General features: G+C 39.7%; 1 protein-coding gene and 1 long non-coding RNA gene across 10 annotated transcripts in view; one reads left to right on the forward strand and one right to left on the reverse strand.

Annotated features, from left to right (window-relative positions):
• Nucleotides 1-3,540: 3,540 nt before the first annotated feature.
• On the reverse strand, nt 3,541-11,379 carry LOC142072687 (uncharacterized). The gene is made up of 2 exons (XR_012669212.1): nt 8,866-11,379; nt 3,541-3,876 (listed from the first exon to the last, which is right to left on the reverse strand). It is a non-coding gene; the product is annotated as an uncharacterized LOC142072687 (long non-coding RNA).
• Nucleotides 11,380-11,432: 53 nt separating this feature from the next.
• TASOR (transcription activation suppressor) overlaps nt 11,433-20,068 on the forward strand; it is a 53,969-nt gene continuing 45,333 nt past the window's right edge. For all 9 annotated transcript variants that reach the window (XR_007357813.2, XM_048859236.2, XM_048859231.2 and 6 more), the window contains exon 1: nt 11,433-11,937. Coding sequence is in view for 8 of the 9 variants with exons in the window: in XM_048859236.2 (XP_048715193.2) it covers nt 11,568-11,937 (370 nt within the window). In the remaining variant the exon portion in view is untranslated. The remainder of the gene's footprint in view (nt 11,938-20,068) is intronic.

Below are 20,068 nucleotides of genomic sequence, written 5' to 3' on the forward strand. Positions count from 1 at the left end.
ACCCCCCGTCTTAAATAGATTAAAATGACTTAGCAACTCCTGCATCTATTGTCATGGGCCACATTCTCTGCTGGAATAATTCCACTGACATCAATGAAGTTATGTCACCAGAGTATTTGAACCATAGTCTATCAGTGATGGCCTTTTTGCAACAGAGAAACATTTGACTCCACTAAGGGGACACTTCTCCAGTGTCAACATTCTGAAAATAAAAACAATATGCAGTATCAACATTTCTGAAAATAGCTGTCCGCAATGCAAAAAAAAGAACTCCCACCTGTTTCACCTTTCCTCCTCTACACCAGAAGAAATTAACTGAAGATAGGAAATATATGAAGGAAAAATTTCCCCTGGGTCCAAAGTACTTTTTTTTTTGTTTGTTTTAAATGTACAGTTACAGGAGTCAGTGACAGGAGTGGAATCAGAGTACTCTTTAAAAACAACCCAAATGCTCTGAAGGGGAAGATATAATGAAATGTAGTTGTAGACTCATCGTCTGCTTGGAAGAAAAAAAAACTATACGATAATGGAAGTGACAGTTACATTTCCCCAGCAGGTAAACACTGCATCTGGGTTTATGTCTTCACTGGAGAGTTAGCCCAGACTCTTATTCCGGTGTTGCTCCATACCCCACTTCTATCCAAACACAAAATCTTCTCACCTGAGATAAGGGGGGCTTTCAATGTGGGCTAACTGGCATGACTGGGTTAGAGCCTAGTTCCGCTTTCACTTGGGCTAGTAATCCACCCATTTTGCAGTGAGGATTCAGACTCATAGTCCTCCAATGTCTTTCCACAATTCCCAGTGGGTTCCCAGAAGGACAGACACGTTTTCCCACAATTGAGTGGGAAAGAGTCAGAGTGGCTCAAATATTGCAACACAAAAGAATCATGGGATATGCCCCCAGAAGTCCTACCAACATACATGGGTGATTACAGCTCCAGTGAGGACACCGTAACTTGGGTAGGGCTATTCAAGTAATTTCTCACACCTCGGCTAGGGTAACCCACGTATGCTCAGACCTGGGTGTCAATCACAACCTAACTCTGCAGTGAACATTTCGCAGATGGGTTCTTACAACTACAATACCCACCTGCTGAAGTGAAGAAACAGATTGACAGAGCCAGAAGAGTACCCAGAAGTTACCTACTACAGGACAGGCCCAACAAAGAAAATAACAGAACGCCACTCGCCATCATCTTCAGCCCCCAACTAAAACCTCTCCAACACATCATCAAGGATCTACAACCTATCCTGAAGGATGACCCACAGATCTTGGGAGACTGGCCAGTCCTTGCTTACAGACAGTCCCCCAACCTGAAGCAAATACTCACCAGCAACCACACACCACACAACAAAAACACTAACCCAGGAACCTATCCTTGCAACAAAGCCCATTGCCAACTGTGTCCACATATCTATTCAGGGGACACCATCATAGGGCCTAATCACATCAGCCACACTATCAGAGGCTCGTTCACCTGCACATCTACCAATGTGATATATGCCATCATGTGCCAGCAATGCCCCTCTGCCAGGTACACTGGCCAAACTGGACAGTCTCTACGTAAAAGAATAAATGGACACAAATCAGATGTCAAGAATTATAACATTCAAAACCCAGTCAGAGAACACTTCAATCTCTTTGGTCACTCGATTACAGACCTAAAAGTGGCAATTCTTCAACAAAAAAACTTCAAAAACAGACTCCAACGAGAGACTGCTGAATTGGAATTAATTTGAAAACTGAATACAATTAACTTAGGCTTGACTAAAGACTGGGAGTGGATGTGTCATTACACAAAGTAAAACTATTTCCCTGTGTTTATTCCCCTGCCCCCCACCGTTCCTCACACGTTCTTGTCAACTGCTGGAAATGGCCCACCTTGATTACCACTACAAAAGGTTCCCCCTCTCCCTCCCCCCCCTCCCCCCGCTGGTAATAGCTCACCTTACCTGATCACTCTTGTTACAGAGTGTATGGTAACACCCACTGTTTCATGATCTCTGTGTATATAAAATCTCCCCACTGTATTTTCCACTGCATGCATCTGATGAAGTGAGCTGTAGCTCACGAAAGCTTATGCTCAAATAAATTTGTTAGTCTCTAAGGTGTCACAGGTACCCCTTTTCTTTTTGCGGATACAGACTAATACGGCTGCTACTCTGAAACCTGAGTAGCTCTGGACAGTGTCACACCATATCACTTAGCTAGAGCTGGGTGGATTATTCTCAGGGGACAACTGAATGAACATAAGTCATTTTTCTATTTGTTCATATATCCGTAAGCACTCTGATTTTTACAGAGTTACTTATTTGATTCAAGGTTTGTTGAACCATATTTATCCAACTGATTGCTGGTCACCTATTTTCTGTACATATTTTGCTTTCACAATTGATACTTCTACTTTTGTTGCGTGATCACTTAAGTTGTATGGTATTGCTTTTTCTCCATGACTGTATGGCTCCCAAATATACAAAAGGCTTTTCAATGGCTGTGCAAATGCTCTCAAAATGAATGCTCTTCTGAATAAATATTCTCAAACTTTAAGTCCAATAGCCCAATAACCGTATCCACTGGTCAAGCATCAAAACTTTCTTTGGACCTGAGCTGTGGAAAAAATACTTTTGTTTGCAGTAAAGAGCAGAGCATTCTTTTCAGACAGACATACATTCATTAACTTATGGTTGGAGCTATATCTACATTCGGCATCTGTAGTGATATCTATGAACCATGAAATACATACCCAGTAGAGTGCCAGATCAGCCAGAATGGCAACCTAAAACTAAAGCTGCCATGTGCATCTGTGGATGTCCTCTTCTGTAGACAACAGCATTTCACAACAAAGTTTCTCTTTTTAATTCATTCTATTTTATTTTATTAATTGATTCAATTATTGGCCCCATTCCTTAGGTGCAACTAAGATTTACTGGACACAGCATGTTCTTATAGAAACCCACAATCGACAAAACATCACTGGCATTAACATACTACACAGCCTATTCCAAAACGTATGGAAATTTCCAGACAAGACTTAGTTAGGATGGAATTAAGGTTTTTCCCAGGAAATAAACTATTACATACTGGCCAGGTCTTTCTTACTTTATGACATCTGTTGAGATAACAACTCAGGCTAATTCAGTTGTTTTGAAAATGCAAACAGATTTGACTATTAGATTTCCTTTTAATTATTAACATACCGGAATGGTTGTTACTGACCTTAAAAAACTAGGGTAAAGGTAGCAATGTTCTATTTAGCTCTGTTTTAGGATTTCATATAGTGCCTACCACCAGGGCATTTCTTCTGCGTTCAACGTTTATATCAGAACATTTGATGAAACTGTGACATGATATGGGCTCTAGTGCCATCATTCTGCCAGTGATACACAGCTCTACATGTTTTTCTCAGCAGACACAACCAGCTCTGTAACTGAGAACTTGTAGAAGAGATGGTAAAAGTAAAAATCTATATATATAAAAAAAAAGCATTAGCAATAGAATCAAGACATTGAGGAGTTTTTTCTAGACCAAGTACCAACCACATTTTTATCCACTTTATTTGTAATTTCATTTGAAAAATATAACTGGTAATATACCAATGTTCAGAAAGTATCAAGAAAAGAAATTATAGAAATGTTTACTTGAGCAGCATTTTTGTCTTATCAACCAAACCATTATAGGATCTCTCTTATCTTTACCTCCTTCCTGGCTACACATTACTTCCTGGTCTCAATTGAAATGCCAGAATCTTTTCCCAACCCTCTGGAAAGTAACAGTATCTGTACCTGTATATCAGTTTCTCAGATGTAGGTTTCTCACTCCCGCAACTGAACTCAAATCCTTCAACTCCCTCTTCTGAATTTCCTCCAAATTATCTATATAAAATATAATGAATGTTGAAAAACTATAAATTTTGGATCCATATGAGTGAGGAAACAATGACACATTAGACAGATGCCAAACATTACAGTGGTTCGACAAAAAACATCCATATCAGCATTTTTTCCAACCTCAGATTCTGACAGAGATTCATCACCAAGGCGCACATACACGTCTTTAGTCCCATAATCCATATGGTCTTTTCTTTCTTCCACCATTCAAGACTGATGCAGGAACTACTGATAAGTAAGGGCTTATCTACATGGAGACACTCAGGAAAGTTAAGGTGAATCAATGAAATGTGTGAAGTTAATGCACATAAATTAAAGCCCACTAAACCACAGTGTGGATGCTCTCATTCAGGAGTAAATATCCTTAGAGGAGGATTAAGCTACAACAAACTAAGGACTGAGTTAGACATGCAGATCTAACGTTCTATTACTTATGTGCCTTAACTTGCCTGAGCGTCCCTGTCTAGACATGGCCAAAGAGCTAGTAATTATCAAGAAAAGAACAAAGTACAATGCAACATAACTTTGCAATCAGACAGAAGTACATACATTTGTGTTGGAGAGGGAGAAGTGAACTTACACACTTGAAATCTTCACTTTAATTAAAAAAATAAGTAAGCATAATTACTAATATGTAAACTAACACATTTCAAAGAGTTGGTTTTTAAATGCCGGCTGTACATGAAAGTTCCAGGAGGACTTTAACATAGATCCAATAAACTGACTAGAACATTCAGATTTGATTATATTATCCTGCTGCTAAATTAACCCTTAGTTTCAAATGTGTATCAATGCTTACTTTACAAGTTTGAAAAACTCCCATTTCTTTCTTGCTTTCAGAAGAAAAGGTGCATTGTATTTCAAACAATTTCATCATCCACCTGTACTTCCCACTAAAAAGTATAAGTAAAATGGCACCTCTGACAGATACCATTCATTATAAAAATACTCAAACATAACAAGCATTTCCAAAACTGTTCCAAAAATTAATTATATATTTCTTATTTGGTAAGCAATTAGCTAAACTAGCTAAATCACCAGTTTTTCTTAAAGCTCAGCCTAGAATAGAAACATCTGAGAAAGTGAGATAACAATTCTAAATCTAATATTCTTCATTGCTCAGAAATAATTTATAGACTACATCATAATGGGAGAAGACCAAATGGATCTTTCCATTGTATTCCAAAATCTTTCCTGATGATTAATGTTTGATGCATCTTACAAGAACACAAAGAAAAAAGTGCTTGTTCAATTATCATTCATTAGAATGATTACTAAAGATCCCCCTAATGATATTTCTATACATTCAAAAAGCTAAACAAAATTACTGAATACCAATTTTCCTGCCTATCATTAGTTAGCTCAAGAGTGGCTTTGTGTGTGCATACCCCACACTGCAGCTTCTCCCTAAGAAAGCATGAAGAGGCCTCAATAAAAAATGCATTTTACCTACACAGCAAGGGTGTTATAATTGCCAAAGTCAAGACTTACCGTGGAATAGCCAATGAACATTAATAAGCATATTAAAATTTTTTAGTCCACACATTCATTTTTTCAGACGTAACACACTGAAATATCAATCATCAGAATTACATTCAAAGCTTTGATTTTCCTTGGAAGCAAATTCACCTCCATGAGCACAAAGAGTAGACTTTTTCTCCTTTTCTATCGTTTGTAATTTTACAGAAAAGAATACAGATTTAATGATGACCTTGTTGATAAAAAAAACTTTATTTCTATTAGCACTTTCCAATATACTTGAATTGCTAGGATTAAGACTGGAAATAGTTGCCATATCAGATTTTATTTTCTTTGTAGACAACAACATCCACTTCTACACTACAAAGTTTGGTTGACACAAGTTACATTGCATACATCTACTGAAGTTTGTATATCAGTCAGTATTTGAACACTTGGCTGCTTGCATCAGTGCTGTGTGTACTAACCAGGATTGCTTCTACCATTGTAACGTCAATGTAAAGAGGAGTGCATCCCAGGTAGGTAAGCCTGCCCTGCCATCCAGTGCAATGTTTTTTGAGACATTTCCACAGAACTTTGTGGGATAACAAATCACCCAGAGAGTTCTGGAAGCTAGGGGTCAAGTTCCTACTATGCCACTCTCAACCTCCCATACTACTTTTCACAACCCATAATTTTTACGTCTTTTTCAAAATTATCACAGTCCTGTGTAGCACTTCTTGGCACACATCTTCACTCTAACAGAAGCATGGAGTTACAGAGCTCAGCACAATCGTGTCCTATTGCAATGGAAGAAACAAGGCTGCAATCACTAAAAATTTTTGGGAGAGGACTGCAGTGTAGCTTTCAAGTTTCGTTGAGCTCTCTCAAGACAATGAGACACATCCCTATTCTGATAAACAGAGTACTCCCCATCATCTAGCCCAATGAGCCAGATGTCAATCCTAACTCTGTTTGATCTACCTCTACCTGAGCACAAGACACGGATGTGACGTGGGCTGCGTAATTGGACTGTGTAACCAGACTGTATGAATGAATTCCCTTACCTTTTGTTTTCTAACATTATACCAGTACAGCAATGAAAAGTCGATCCTTGTGCCTTAATCTGTTAATGGGCTGAAGCCATGTTTCAATGGAGAACAAAGACCATGAGGTGGGATAAGGGAGATGAGGTATGAGGGAAAGGGAAAGGAAAAAAAATGGCAAGGAATAATACATATACGCAGTTACCCAAGCTCTCTTCCCTTTCATCGGTGACCCACCTGGCTAGACGGCTGCAGAGTTTCAAACAGTTCCTAGTTCATGGCATAGTTTTAGTGCCCTCCTGTCTCTCTCCCGCTCCTGCTTCCTCCTCATGGTTCATGGCAGAGATCTCCATCTCAGACTTCTCTGAGATGTCCACAGTTGACTGCAGGGTTCAGGCTGGGTCACTGCCAAATGTGGCATGCAATCTGTTGTAAAAGTGGCAGGTCTGTGGGCAGCACAAAACGTGTTTTTTGCCCTCCTTGCTTGTAATATGCCTGGGGTAGTTCCTTCACTTTCATGCGACACTGCTGCTGATCTCTGTCATGCCCCTTTGCCAGCATTCCTTGTGCAGTCAGCCCATAGATGTCCATGTTTCTATGGGTGGTCCAGAGCCGTGCTTGCATAGTCTTCTTTCTACAGGCCAAGGAGATCCAATACTTCTTCCCTACCTCAGGCAGGAGCACATCTAGTAGCTTTCTCTGTGTGTGGAGCTGGCATGGTCAGTTGGCTACACACAAAAAAGGTGTGCTAAGTGTGCTCACCAAGGTGGGCAATCAGGAAAAGGAATTTCAAAAACGTGGAGGGGTTTAAAAGGTGTTGGGGGGATTCCAATCTCTGTGACCCTTGGGCTGGGGAATTCAAAACTGTGACCAGAACAGTCACTGTTACAAGGACAGAGGCATTGTTGGACAGGTGCTGGAGCACTGTTAAGGTTGGCACAATTAATGCAGTGTCTATATTTGCACTGCATTGACCTCAGTAGTTTGGCTATGGCTCTGTGCCACTCGGGGAGGTGCTGTTACTGTATCACTGTAACAGGCCACTTAAGTCGGCAGAAGACAAATATAAGTGTAGACACATGCATAACTAAGTCAACACAAGTGGACTTATGTCAACCTAACTTTGTAGTGTAGCTCTAACCATCCATTTTTACAATTGCTTAAAATTCTTTTATCTCTATAATCAGACAAAATATCAATTATAGATATCCCCACACTCCATGCTGCAGCACCTCATTCCTTTGATTCCCTGGTTAGCACATTTCCTCGCAAACCAGTTTCTCTTCTGTGTTTATTTAGCCTCAGTAGCACCAAATAATTCTTCCAAATACCAGTACTCCCTGGTACCTAGATATGGATTTTCTTGCCTTGACCAATTTGTCTTTGTACTCTTTGTCATATATGATGTTTTGTTCATTAAGAGTTTCTGTATGAGACATTTTAGAGCCTTTTTTTACTGTCTCTCTAACTATTCTACACATGGTGTATTTTGCTTAGTCACAGAGGCATGAAATCATTAATCTTTGCAACAACATTTCCAAACTACTACTTCTAAAAATTCCATGGCGTAGACTGAAGATGCTCAGATTTTCTATGGAGGAATTCTAAAACTTCTTCGCAATCCTACGACCAACACTATTGAAGGAACAACCTGACATCTGTTTGTTTTTTTTAAAATATTGAGTCATCTTACAGTATTTTTACATTCTTGCATCTTTTATCTTCTCTAGTTTATTACAGGAAACAAATGGTTAAAATATTTTTAAAGGGGGAAAGAAGAGTTATAGCAACAATTTTGTTATAGCAAAAAAAAAAAAAATTATCCAACAACTAGCTTAGTTTTGCCATAAACCTAAATTTTAAAACAGTTAGGTTTAATCTGAACTTTTTTCTAGACCCAGCTGAAAGAATTTTAACAATGGGTTGGAGTATTTCCTGAAGTTATATACATTAGAGGTACACAGAAATGGATGACCTTATTTCCTACTCTCCATTTGATTTTTTTTTTTTTAAATAGTGGTTGGTTACTCACAATTTGTAGTTTTTCTTGATAAACCTCACTTGAAATTTCTAGAACAAGTCATGGAGCAAATGTACCAATAATCACTTCAATATCGTTCTTGTAAAAATAACTCCCTTTAGCTCTAATCACACACGCTTAACTGTACATACTTGTGAATAGTTCCATTGACTTCAAAATACATAAAGTTAACTGTGCAAGTCTTTGCATGATTAGGTGTTTCCTGTGCAGTTTCCAATTCCACAACAGAGCATGAGGAGGCACAACCAACCACATTTGTGAACTGCTAATTCTAAACTTCCTCACTTAAAAACACTAGTAGCAGACCATAGAAAATGGGCTATTCCTCTCTGCTGTGGCTGCATAAAATTTTCTGGCATCTTTTTCTCTGAAGGCTCGATGTCAAACTGTTCAGAAGAAGAGACATACAACAAAAATAAATGTACTTACCCCACATTCTCCACTTAAGCAGCTAACACAGCTGAAGAAATTTTATGTAGAACAAACAAAAGTGAAGCAGCAGCAAAGAACTCAAACCATGCTACGATGCTGATAGCTCCTCAGATCACAAATGTTATGCAGGAAATAATTTTGTCCCACTTTTTAAACTATCTAATGGATTCAGGCAAAGAAATATCTTCAGTCTCCTACAGCATATTTCTTTCATGTCTAAAGCTGTTAACCATAGCCAGAGTTGCTTTTTTAGAACTATTCCTGGAGCAAGGACATACATTCTGAAGAGAGGGCAGGTTCTGAAAATGCCACACAGCGTACCTTTCAACTTTTCAAGGCACAAATATGGGACCCAATATGAAGGAGACAGAAAATTATTCATGCAGAAAATTTAAAATGATTATTCTATTTCTATTCAAGATCTTACACTGCCTTCTGTATTGCAGTACCTATGCACCTTACAAAAGTGCATGAAGTAACAATTATCTACCATGTATGGTTCTTTCTTTCTCTCTTTCATCTTCTTCCCAGAAGGAAAAATTATGAGCTATTTTGCTTTTAATCATTTGTACCAGTATACTGTGCTGTGTGTTTATATTAAAAAGACCAAAGTGGGTTTTGCACTCGAATCAGAAGACAGTAAGTTTAATGGGGGTAGGGGATTTAGATTCTGAGTTTATTCCTGACTTAGGCAGGCATGTGAGAAAGCTGTCTCCTGCATAAACAAGCTCTGTTCTTGTGGTAGACAATTCCATAGTGCCAGAGGTCTGGAGCTGTTAAACATAGTCCTCGTCCTAGAGCTTCAAGTGACCTTTAAGGTCACCATGTTCAATAACTTGAAAGTAAGGATTGAGACCTTGAATCTGACATGATATTCTATGGGAAATAAGTATAGTGAAGAGTGGACAGGTTTGATATATTAATTGCAGACCTTGTTGCTGAGATGTGCTGCTGCATTCTGTACTTGGGAGTTTCCAGAGGGTTGATGAGGGTGTGTAGGTAGACTGCATTGCTGTTGTGTTGTCAGGAGAATACAGAAGTGTTATTACCAAGCCTAGGTCATTGTCTACCAGGAAAGTCTCAATGAACTGTAGGAGGTAGAACACATTGTTTGCAGATGCTGATGATGTAGGATTAATTCTCTTGGTGTAAATATCAATAATCTCAGTTTCATGATTAATTATTTCTGATGCAAGTTATTCAAACAGAGGTGAGCAGACCAAATTTGTGTGGAATGTAAATACTGTGAGGAAATGAGTGACATCTCTAAGTGACATAATAGTTGACTTAACCATTTAAGAAAACGCTCCTTAAGTGAAATATCCAGTAGTCAGCATAAAATTGGTGACAAACTCCTCACAGTAGCTCTTATTTTCAGTTTTTGTTATTAATAGTACAGAAGAACTATAAATGTACAGACACAAGCACATAGCTAAATGGTACACCCAAATTACCAAGCTAAACAGGAACCACACATTTAAAACCCTGACAGCACTGAATCAGTCCTTATCTTTCTGAAAAAGATAAACTGAATTCCACTCAGTTTATGGTGTAGGAGATCTTTCGATGAGACCTTAAAAACACAAATCCCATCTATACCTTGTATACGTTCAAGCAAGGATAAGGACCCATAAATTCTCTGATGCCACCTCAAGAGGCAGAGTGGGGAACTATACCTCTGCCTTTTTCTCCCATTCTGCAGAAATAAGGTTGGAAACTAGGCCCACACTTTCATCTCTGTTCCCAATCATGAAAAAGGGTGGGGATCAGACTGATACCTTCTTCTCTGTTCCTGTTTCTCTACAGAGCAGGCTACTACACCCATATTGTCTTCTCCACTCCTACTACTGGAAGGTCAATGGCTTACGTTGCCACTTTCTTTTTTGTCCAAAATGCTAAGGAGGGCAGGAAACTGGTCCCTGGCCTTCTCCTCTGTTTCTGCTGATGTAACATAACAAGTGGTGAAGTTGCAATGATGCCTCCTTCTCTTGTCCCATTCAGGCCATTACCAAAGTTCGAGTGGTACCTTAACGGATCAAGCAGCCTTGGAGGAGCTGCAGGACAGGCAGCAGTTAGTCCTACAGATTCCAACCTTGCAGCACAGGATCAAGAGCTGGTACAAAGGCTTGTTGACTCTACGTGGTACAAACACTCCCTCTCACAACATGGGTGTGACCCATGGTGAGTGCTTCAACTGCCTGGGCAGTGCACCAAGAGTGAATGGTGCCAGGAAAAAAAATCAACAAGATCACTATGAACTCTCCCTTATCTTGCTGCCACGGCCCAATAGGGATGGGAACCAGCCACCACAAGGAGTCTAGGAGTGGGAAGGATGCATCTGAGGCAAAGGCGCGCCAAACGAGGTGCCGTGCCATTTTTGCCGTCTTGAGACGTTCTCACCTTACTGCGCCACTTGCGCGGCACCCACCTCCTCCCATATTTATAACCTGCCCCACGCATTGATTGGCCGCCGCTGGCCGGGCGCTGACCACGCCCCTTTCCCAGCTGCGGCGCAGCCGCCATGTTGGGGGGAGGAGAGGCGGAGTTGTTGCCATAAAGTGAGCGACTGGAGTGGTAGAGCGGAGCAGCGCGGTAGAGGCTAGGGGTGGGTGGTGCATGGAGCTTGGGAAGGGGCGGCTCCGTGGGAGAAGAGAAGAAACAGTTGTTAGCGCTCAGTTGTTTCCTCGCCATAGAGTTCAATGGCGGATGCTGGGGTTACTGGCGGTGGCGAGATAGAGCCGGAGGAGCTTCAGCGGACGGAGAAGAACGACCGGGGCCTCCTTGGTGTGGAGAGCAGCGGCGCAGCAGCAGCTGAGGACAACACACAAAATGGCGGCCGCTCTGATAGTACCGCTGAGGAGGCGCTGCTGGTGGCTGCTACAGAAGAGAAACCCCCCCCAAATCTCAGCAGTAGCCAGCGGAAGAGCAGTGTCTCCACGGCACGTGAACAGCAGCAGCTACAACAACCTAGCGACGTGTTGGGGGGTCCTCCCCCTCTCCCCAAGACCCCTGAAGATCTGCCTATTAGGAGGAATTTTCAGATCCCCAGGAAGAGCAGAGAAAAGAAAGGTTGTTCCCTTCCTCCCCCCTTCTTCTCTCCCTCACCCCCCTCTTCATCTTATTCATTAGGGAGGCTCTTTATACACTTCTCACAGCTGCATGCAGAATCCTGCGGGTGTGGAGGAGGCTGTGGCATGGCTCCGATTAGAGAGGCTTCTGGGGATGAGATTTTAGTGTTAGAGGCATTTTAAATTCTCTTCTTTGTGTAAGGAAAAAAAAGTCGGAGCTTGAATTTGAGATGGTGGCTTAAAAATGAAAAAGGCTGGATTTGATCAGGGTGGGCTTGGAAACGGTTTATCGCAGCCCCACTTCTGAGGTGCGCGCACACACACGCAGAGAAGATGGTTCTCTGTGGGACACACACGGATATACAGAGAAGATGGTTCTTTCTCTCTCTTTCCCCCTTCTTTCCTCTCTGCAGGAGACAAGTACGTCTATATTTAGATTGAGCTGGTAAACATTTTATGTAGGTGTCTACTTCTGAGACACATGCAGAGAAGATTGCCCTTCTTTCCTTACCCATGGAAAGCTTGCGTGTGTCCATCTGTTTGCAGGAGAGAAGTGTGCATCCCACATTCATGTGCCCCACACTGGAACTGCTACTTGTTTGAGGCTACTATTTTTTTTTTTTAATAGAACTTTCTCTGAAAGCCAGTGCTCGCTCTCTCTCATTTTCTGGGAGACTGTTCATTTCTGCTTGCTTTTAATTTGTTAATTTGCCAAGAAGATTTACTTACTTTGGTTCTCCTCCTCCCCACCCCTCAAAGTTTCCCCTTTCTTGCCCTTCCCCAGTAGTGGAATAAGGGCTCAATAACACAACAGTTACCATTGCAAAACCATTTTCATATAGGGTTTTCATCTTTCAAAGAAGCTGTTTTAACTTTTGTAAAAATTTTGTAAAATGTAAACTTTTTCTTTAAAATTTTGTTCTGTTAGGAGGAAGTGAAGGTAGGTTTGTTTGATTATCCCATTTCTTTCCCATTTTGAAGATGGCACTAATTCTCTCAGGAATACAAATGTGGATATGAAGCTAGCAGAGGCTAATGTAAAAGGAGCAGATTGACTTAAAAGTAATGGTGTCCTGTTCTCCTTGATGGTCATCTGATAGAAAAATGTCTGGATTAAAAAATGGCTCCTCTCTTTTCAGATTCCCCAAGACCAAGTGTGATTGTTTTAACCACAAAGTTATAGAACCAATCTCGGAGGCATTCAGTGCATTACATAGTTTTTGTTTTTTTTATTTTTTTTTAAAGTACCTTTCTAGCACTTGGTTCCATTGTGAATTTGGATAAACCTGAAATATATAAACTAAGTCTGGAAAACACCTTCTAGGTCATCTAGTACATCACCTGTCTGTGCAGGATTGTTTCCTGCAGTGTATGTTTCTGACCAGTCAAGCATTTTAAATATCTTGAGTTTAGGGCTTCTTCTGTCACTTCCTTTGGGATGGAGGGGGAGACTAGTCTGATCTAACTGGTTGCAACTGAGTTGCTAACATCAAAATTTTATTTGGCATGGTCTTATGGATTTCATCTTTTGGTGTATCAGAATTTCTTCTTTAAAATATTGTCCAAAGAGGTCTCTGTTTTTAATAATACTTGCTAGTTAAAACTTTTGGACACTTGAAACATTTCTTTCCATTCCATCATATACATATGCTGGTTGATTGTTTATGGGTGCTTGGCTGTTGCCATAACCATACCATAGTATAATGTGCCATGATATCACTTATCAGAAGCCATCACAAAATTAGGCCAGATCAGTAATTAGATGGAAAGCTTCCAGAGAGAACTTGGGTGGTGCAGGAAGTGTTGATGATAAATTGGGAAGTTGTGGTACTAAATCAGTACTACACCAGTGTCCCAATTTTAATGGCAGAGTGACAATGCACTGCTGGCTCTTTGGTCTTCTGGGTGAGTTCTGAAACCAAGATCACGCTGTTCTTCCACCAAGCACTTAATGGCTGATAAAGTTGACATGACTCTCCTTGGAAAGGTAGGGATGTTGATATTGCTGCCCTGCCCAAATCCCAAACTTGGGAACACTAAGCAACATTGCGCGCCCCCCCGCCCTTCCTCCCCCAATTCTTCTATAACTTCTCGTGGAAGTTATTCTTGATTTCTTGTCTTAAAATTATGTTGTAGCATTGCTGGTGCAGAATGGCTGCTGTGTTGTACCCACAAGGTGACTGTTTTTTAGTTGTGGGAAGCTGATCCCTATAATGTATGACCTATAAAAGTTCTTTGCACTCCTCCATGATGAAAGCACTATATCAGTGTAAGTCATGACTACATTTTCTCTTACATTACATTTTAAAAAAGGACACTAAAACCTATTATACTTTAGACGGTTTTTTAAAATAGCTATGTGAGGCAATTTAAAAGCTGTACATGGAATTTGCAAAGTCAGAAAACATAGGTAAATTCTCGGTATACCAGCTTCTTCAGTTTCTGAAGCAGGAATAGGTGTTTCTTGAATGATGACTAGAAACAAATGAACGCATGATTTCCAGGCTAGGCCTACCATCTAGAGAGTTACAGAAAATGTTTTAACTTGAATTGAACAAAGCAGATGGAGCTAAATGACAGATTATATAATGAGGCTCTTTTTATTGATTCTTTATTGGACTCTAACTTCTGGGGGGAACTTTATATAAACTTTCATTAAACTTCAGGAGGCTGCTTTTTTTTTTTAATTGCTCTCCTTTTTCCATAGGGACCATTCAGGGAGTATGACCTTAAATATATTTATAAGCAGGAAAGATTAAATTTATTTGTGCTTGAGGTTTTGGTCCGTTTTATGGTATCTAGTCACACACGGCACTAATTGCAGTAGTACCGTTTCCTGTTTTGTTCATAAACCATGTGGCCTACTGCCATCTCATGTGACTTTTTTTTTTTAAGCCATATCTTGCAAGCTGGCCCGTTGCTTTGAGAGGCCAATTGCGACAGGGAAGGGCAAGTGCACAAGAAATAGTGCTGGTACCAGTCTTCCTTTGGGCTCCCTGTTGGACTAACTCATCCGCATTATGCCTCTGATTTCCGAAAGGCAGTTAAATATATGCTTGTGTAGTCCCACTGCTGCTCCTATGCTTAAAGATAGGCACATGTTTGAGTACCTTCCTGAATTGGCGCTTATGTTAGGGTGCCACTCCTTCTTTCTCTGTCTAGATGCAAAATCAAGGTCTTGCTTACTTGTCATTAAAGACTCCAGGGCACTTGTAAGTGCTGGGTTGTTGGCCAAACTGTAGCTCATGTGAGGGTGTTTTTTTTTTTTTGCCGACCTGTATTATTTGACCTTTCATTAGATGTTTATTTTCCATTATCCTTACCAAACTTTTGGGAAGGATGGTTACGTGCTGCTCACCATCGACAGTTTCCACCCTAGGGGATTAAGTGATTTCCCTGAATTTGTAAACTGCTTATGGACCTTTTAGGGTGAAAGACGCTACAATAATACAAGCTCAAGGCTTATATTAACCATTGTGATGTCCTATTTTATCAGTGCATATCTGTCTTGATGCACTAGAAAACAGTGACTTCAGGAAAATAGTACTTTTTCATATCTTGGTGGCAGAAACATTTCATTTCTAAAGAGCAATATCATGCTGCTATTTTTACTGATTTGATAAGAAGGAAAATGCTTTGTATGCCTGGAAACCTGAAGTGTCAGGTGAAGACAGTCAGTATTCCCCAAGAAAGCAAGATTATTTTCCTGACATAGTTGCGAGTATCAGTCTTTTAAAAAAAACAAAGGAAACCTGCAAATTTCATCTGATAATTTGAATGAATTGATATATTGCTTACTGAGAGTCATATATGGAAGTTGACTAATGGTGTTTTGGCATTGAAAACAACACATAGCTGTACAGTCTAGACAGTCAAGCACTAATATCTGATGTCAAACATTGAAGTGACATTGTCCCTCTCTCTCTGTTTTCTTTCTAACAAAATGACTGTTATAATACTGGTCTAGCTTCTGTGCAAGTGTAGTGAAATCTCTTTTGTACTTCAAACAAAATATCACAAACCATTGGGCATAGTTCCTATGGCATAAGGATGCTATAAATCAGTTAACTTTACAAAAACTGGAAAATGGCCGGTATAAACAGGTCAGGTATCTTTCCAGGTCATTGTTAGGACCCTACCAAATTCACAGTCCATTTTGGTCAATGTCATGGTCATAGGATTTTAAAAATTGTAAATTTCATGACTTCAGATATTTAAATCTGAAATTTCATGGTGTTGTAAGAGTAGGGGTCCTGACCCAAAAGCGGGTTGTGTGGGGTCACAAAGTTATTGTGGGAGGGTGGCAATACCACAACACCTACTCCTGCACTGCCTTCAGAACTGAGCCCTTGGACAGCCACTGCCATACTCTGGCCACCCAGCTCTGAAGGCAATTCAGAAGTAAGGGTGGCAATACTTTGACCCCCTCCCCCCCCAACACCCTTTTGGGTTGGGATCCCCCCAGTTTGAGAAACGCTGGTCTCCCTCATGAAGCCTGTAGGGTATAGGGTAAAAGTACACAAAAGACCAGATTTCATGGTCCATGGTGTGTTTTTTCACGACTGTGAATTTGGTAGGGCTCTAGTAACTATACTTTCCTTCCTGAACTCCTCTAAGAGTAAGACCAGAAATAAGCTTAATGAATACCATTAAAATCTAAACCATGTGCACATATTACAGGATGTGGTGATGGTTATAAAGATCTAATACTTATGTGTTTATCTTTTAGGCATAGTAATGTAGACAGTATGATCTGGAACTGCACTTCTGTAATTACAATCAGGACTTGGTTGGAACAAAAAACTTGATATTGTATGGTTCCTATACAGATTATGCCTTCAACTGGTGGTACTGGGGCTATGTACCTCCTGAGCTGTATTAAACCTAAGCTAGAGAAGGTATTTAAAGTCCTAAGTAACGGGTGATACGTACAGAAAAATGTTCCATGACCTACCCCAAATGGTCCCTTCCTTTAATAAAAAACAAAACACACACAAAAAACCAAAACCAACCCCCCGAAACCCAGATTGTGTTAAAACTTCGTTGGCTGGGTTTTTGCTGGCTGAAGTTCGGGGTTGAATGACTTCCCCATCCTCCGCCCCAATAAAATCAGACTTTCTTTTTTTAAACCACTAATTTCCATCTAAACAGTTCAATCTAACTACTACTTTGCCAGTTGAGGCGGTAGGGATGTAAGAGCCCTGCTGTATGCTTTGAGAAGATTGCTTTTCCATCAGGTGATATTTTCTTAAGCCTCGATAAACCAACTCTAACAGAAAATAGTCTTTTTTTTCTTCCTTTTTTAAAAAAAGATGGAAATGAAAGGCTGATCATTAAATTTTTACAGTACCTTAAACATTAACAAACAATTTACATTATTTTTATTTTTTGCTGTGTTTTACATGCAAACAGGCAGAACTTGCTCTGTAATAAAAAGTGGATTTTTTTTAGACTGTATCCCCAAAAGATGCATCATAAAGGCTTGCCTCTTACTTGATTTGATTAAATCAAATCATATATAGAATATATGAGATACTTCATTAAACCTTTTTTCCCTCGGGTGAAATGCATATTTCAGGCTTAAAGCACCTTCAACTCGGAACTTTTTGGGCCCAGATATTCGAAAATTAAGAGTGACTTTTGGGTGTCTAGTTTGACTTTTTAAAGGGGCCTGACTTTTCCAGCGATTGAATGTTCAACACTTTCTGAAAATCCAAGGTGCTTTAAGGGGTCTCAAATTGATATATTGTTCATGGATCTATATTTAGTTCAGAAGTGGCATCAATTCTCAGCCTAAATGTAGTTATTATAATAGACATAAGTTAATAAAATTTCATCTAGTGTAAAAAAATTACATAATACACTTTCAAAACCTATTCTTGAGCAACAGCTATGCATGTCTTTCTCTGCATATTAAACTTCATTCCCAAGAAATTAAAAAACCTTTGTTATTACCAGAGCTGTGGACTACATACACTCACCTCGTTCATGTGACTTGCCAGATGCAAAACTGTTTGATTTCTAGTTGTCAGTAACACATTATTCATCATAGAAGAAAATGAAGATAAGGCTTTGAAGAAACTACATTTTGGAGGACTACTGATCTCCATAAAAATCATTCATCCGAGTTCCAGGTCTAAGAAAACAAATGATTAATAACGTCCAAACAGAATTTTAACAGTGGGCAGGACCTCCCCACAGGCAGTAATGTGCCTTTCACAGACTTGCATTGAGGAAGTAGACAATATGCTTCTGTAATATGTGGCCACTCTTGTGTATATAATATTTCAAGTCTCATGAACTGTATACATAATATTGAGCAGCTAGGACAGTTTTGTTTATCAGGCTTACAGGAATTCAGCAACAGCCGTAGTAACATAACTGGACAACCACTTCAAACTACTTCTATTTTTACTACAAAACATTTGAAGAAAATTTCTTTTTAGATGCTCTAAATAGAAATCCCCCTAAGTGATCAAAATGCAATACAATCTATGTGAAACTGTTTCCAGCATAATTTATTGAATGGAGTGCATGTAGATACTGTATAATGCAGAATTACTGCAGTCTTAAATCAGATTTGTTACTCAAGTGACTTCTTAAAAACTTTGACACAGATTTATTTGTAGGTAATATGGAAGTTTTCCAATACTTAGATGTAACCTTTCTTAATCCTATAAGAAGAGCGCTAATATAGTAAACAACCAAGCACATGTTCTTTAGATCTGGAAAAATCAAGATGCAGCCAAGATAATCTGATCTTTAGCGCAAAAACAAAAACACAAATCTGCTGCTGTAATTTATTTTCATTAATGGAGGAAAAAAACTTTTATCTTGACTTTCCTCTCTGTTCCTTTCCTGTGCTTGGTTGGGTGTCTCTTTCCTCTCTCTCTCTCCCTGCCCCCATCCCATCCCTGCCCCCATCCCTTGAACTAAGATTGTGAGCTGTTTGGGTTAGAGACCATTTTATTGTTTGTCAGTATGGGGCCATGAGTTGGTGGCTGCCTTCAGACTCTACTGTAATATCTATAATGAACACTGTAGCCAAACTTTGTCATTAATAGGGTTCACATGCATAATTAAGTGTGTATGTATAACAAGTAGGTTTTGTGTTCATGCTTACCATGGCATTAAATCTTTTAAAGTACAACTGTATGATATATATATATATACAGCCGCAAGAACTAAGCCTTCTACCTCTGTTGGAAGATGACTCGTTTCAGTAACAAATTGATCCTGTTTTTACTGATTTTATTTTTTAATGTCCATGTGAAATTTTATATCTGCAAGAAGGCTAATGTATGGCTCAGCTGCTCTTAAATAATCATGGAAATGGCTTAATACTGCGTAAAGAAACACATCATGACTCCTGTGTCTAGTAATTTCTTCCTAGAAGGGTCTGATGACTGACTGGATGCCACTGGCAACCAAACTGCATGCTCATTAGTCTTTTTCCACTCTATATCTTGAAGTCTCATTCTTACAAGATAAGTAAAACATACAGCACTTACTATTTTCACTTTCCATTAAGATGGACCCAATTGAATGACCAATAAATATAGCAATAGATGCTGTCCTTTTCTAATTGGCAGTAACTGACAAGCTTTTACTAGGTGTTTGGTCAAGCTCTTCTTGTGACTTGGAGCCTCTATAATGGTCCTGTATAAGTTTCCCACCCCTTTAAAAACCATGCACCGTGGCCTGTCTTGCGTAATCCTTGAAACGCATGCAAAATCACTTATTGCTATTTTGGTAAATATTCTGTACTTCTATCCACATTTGTTTTTGTAATTCTTCTAGAATTTCTGTGCTTCCTGCGCTTTTAGAGCAGGAGGCAGGCAGTAATAGAAAGGCAAAAGCACTATTTATGTGGCAGAACTGTTACAAACTAGAACTCCTGTACCCTGTCAGGATAAATCTCTATTTCTGTACATCTTAAAAAAGCTGTGTAGGGAAAATACCTGGTACATAATGCTTAAGATGTCTTAGGAATACAGCTCCATTTCTCTGGGGCTTCTCTCTCTAAGTCAGAGCTTCAGTTCTTTACTACTCCATGCTCTACAGTCCCCAGCTGGTCATTTGACCCTCATGCTGTGTAGCTAAAATGGTGGGTGGGAATGGAGATGAGGGCT

The sequence above is a fragment of the Caretta caretta genome, chromosome 7, assembly GCF_965140235.1.
Source record: "Caretta caretta isolate rCarCar2 chromosome 7, rCarCar1.hap1, whole genome shotgun sequence".
In the NCBI taxonomy this organism is placed as follows: Eukaryota; Metazoa; Chordata; order Testudines; family Cheloniidae; genus Caretta; species Caretta caretta.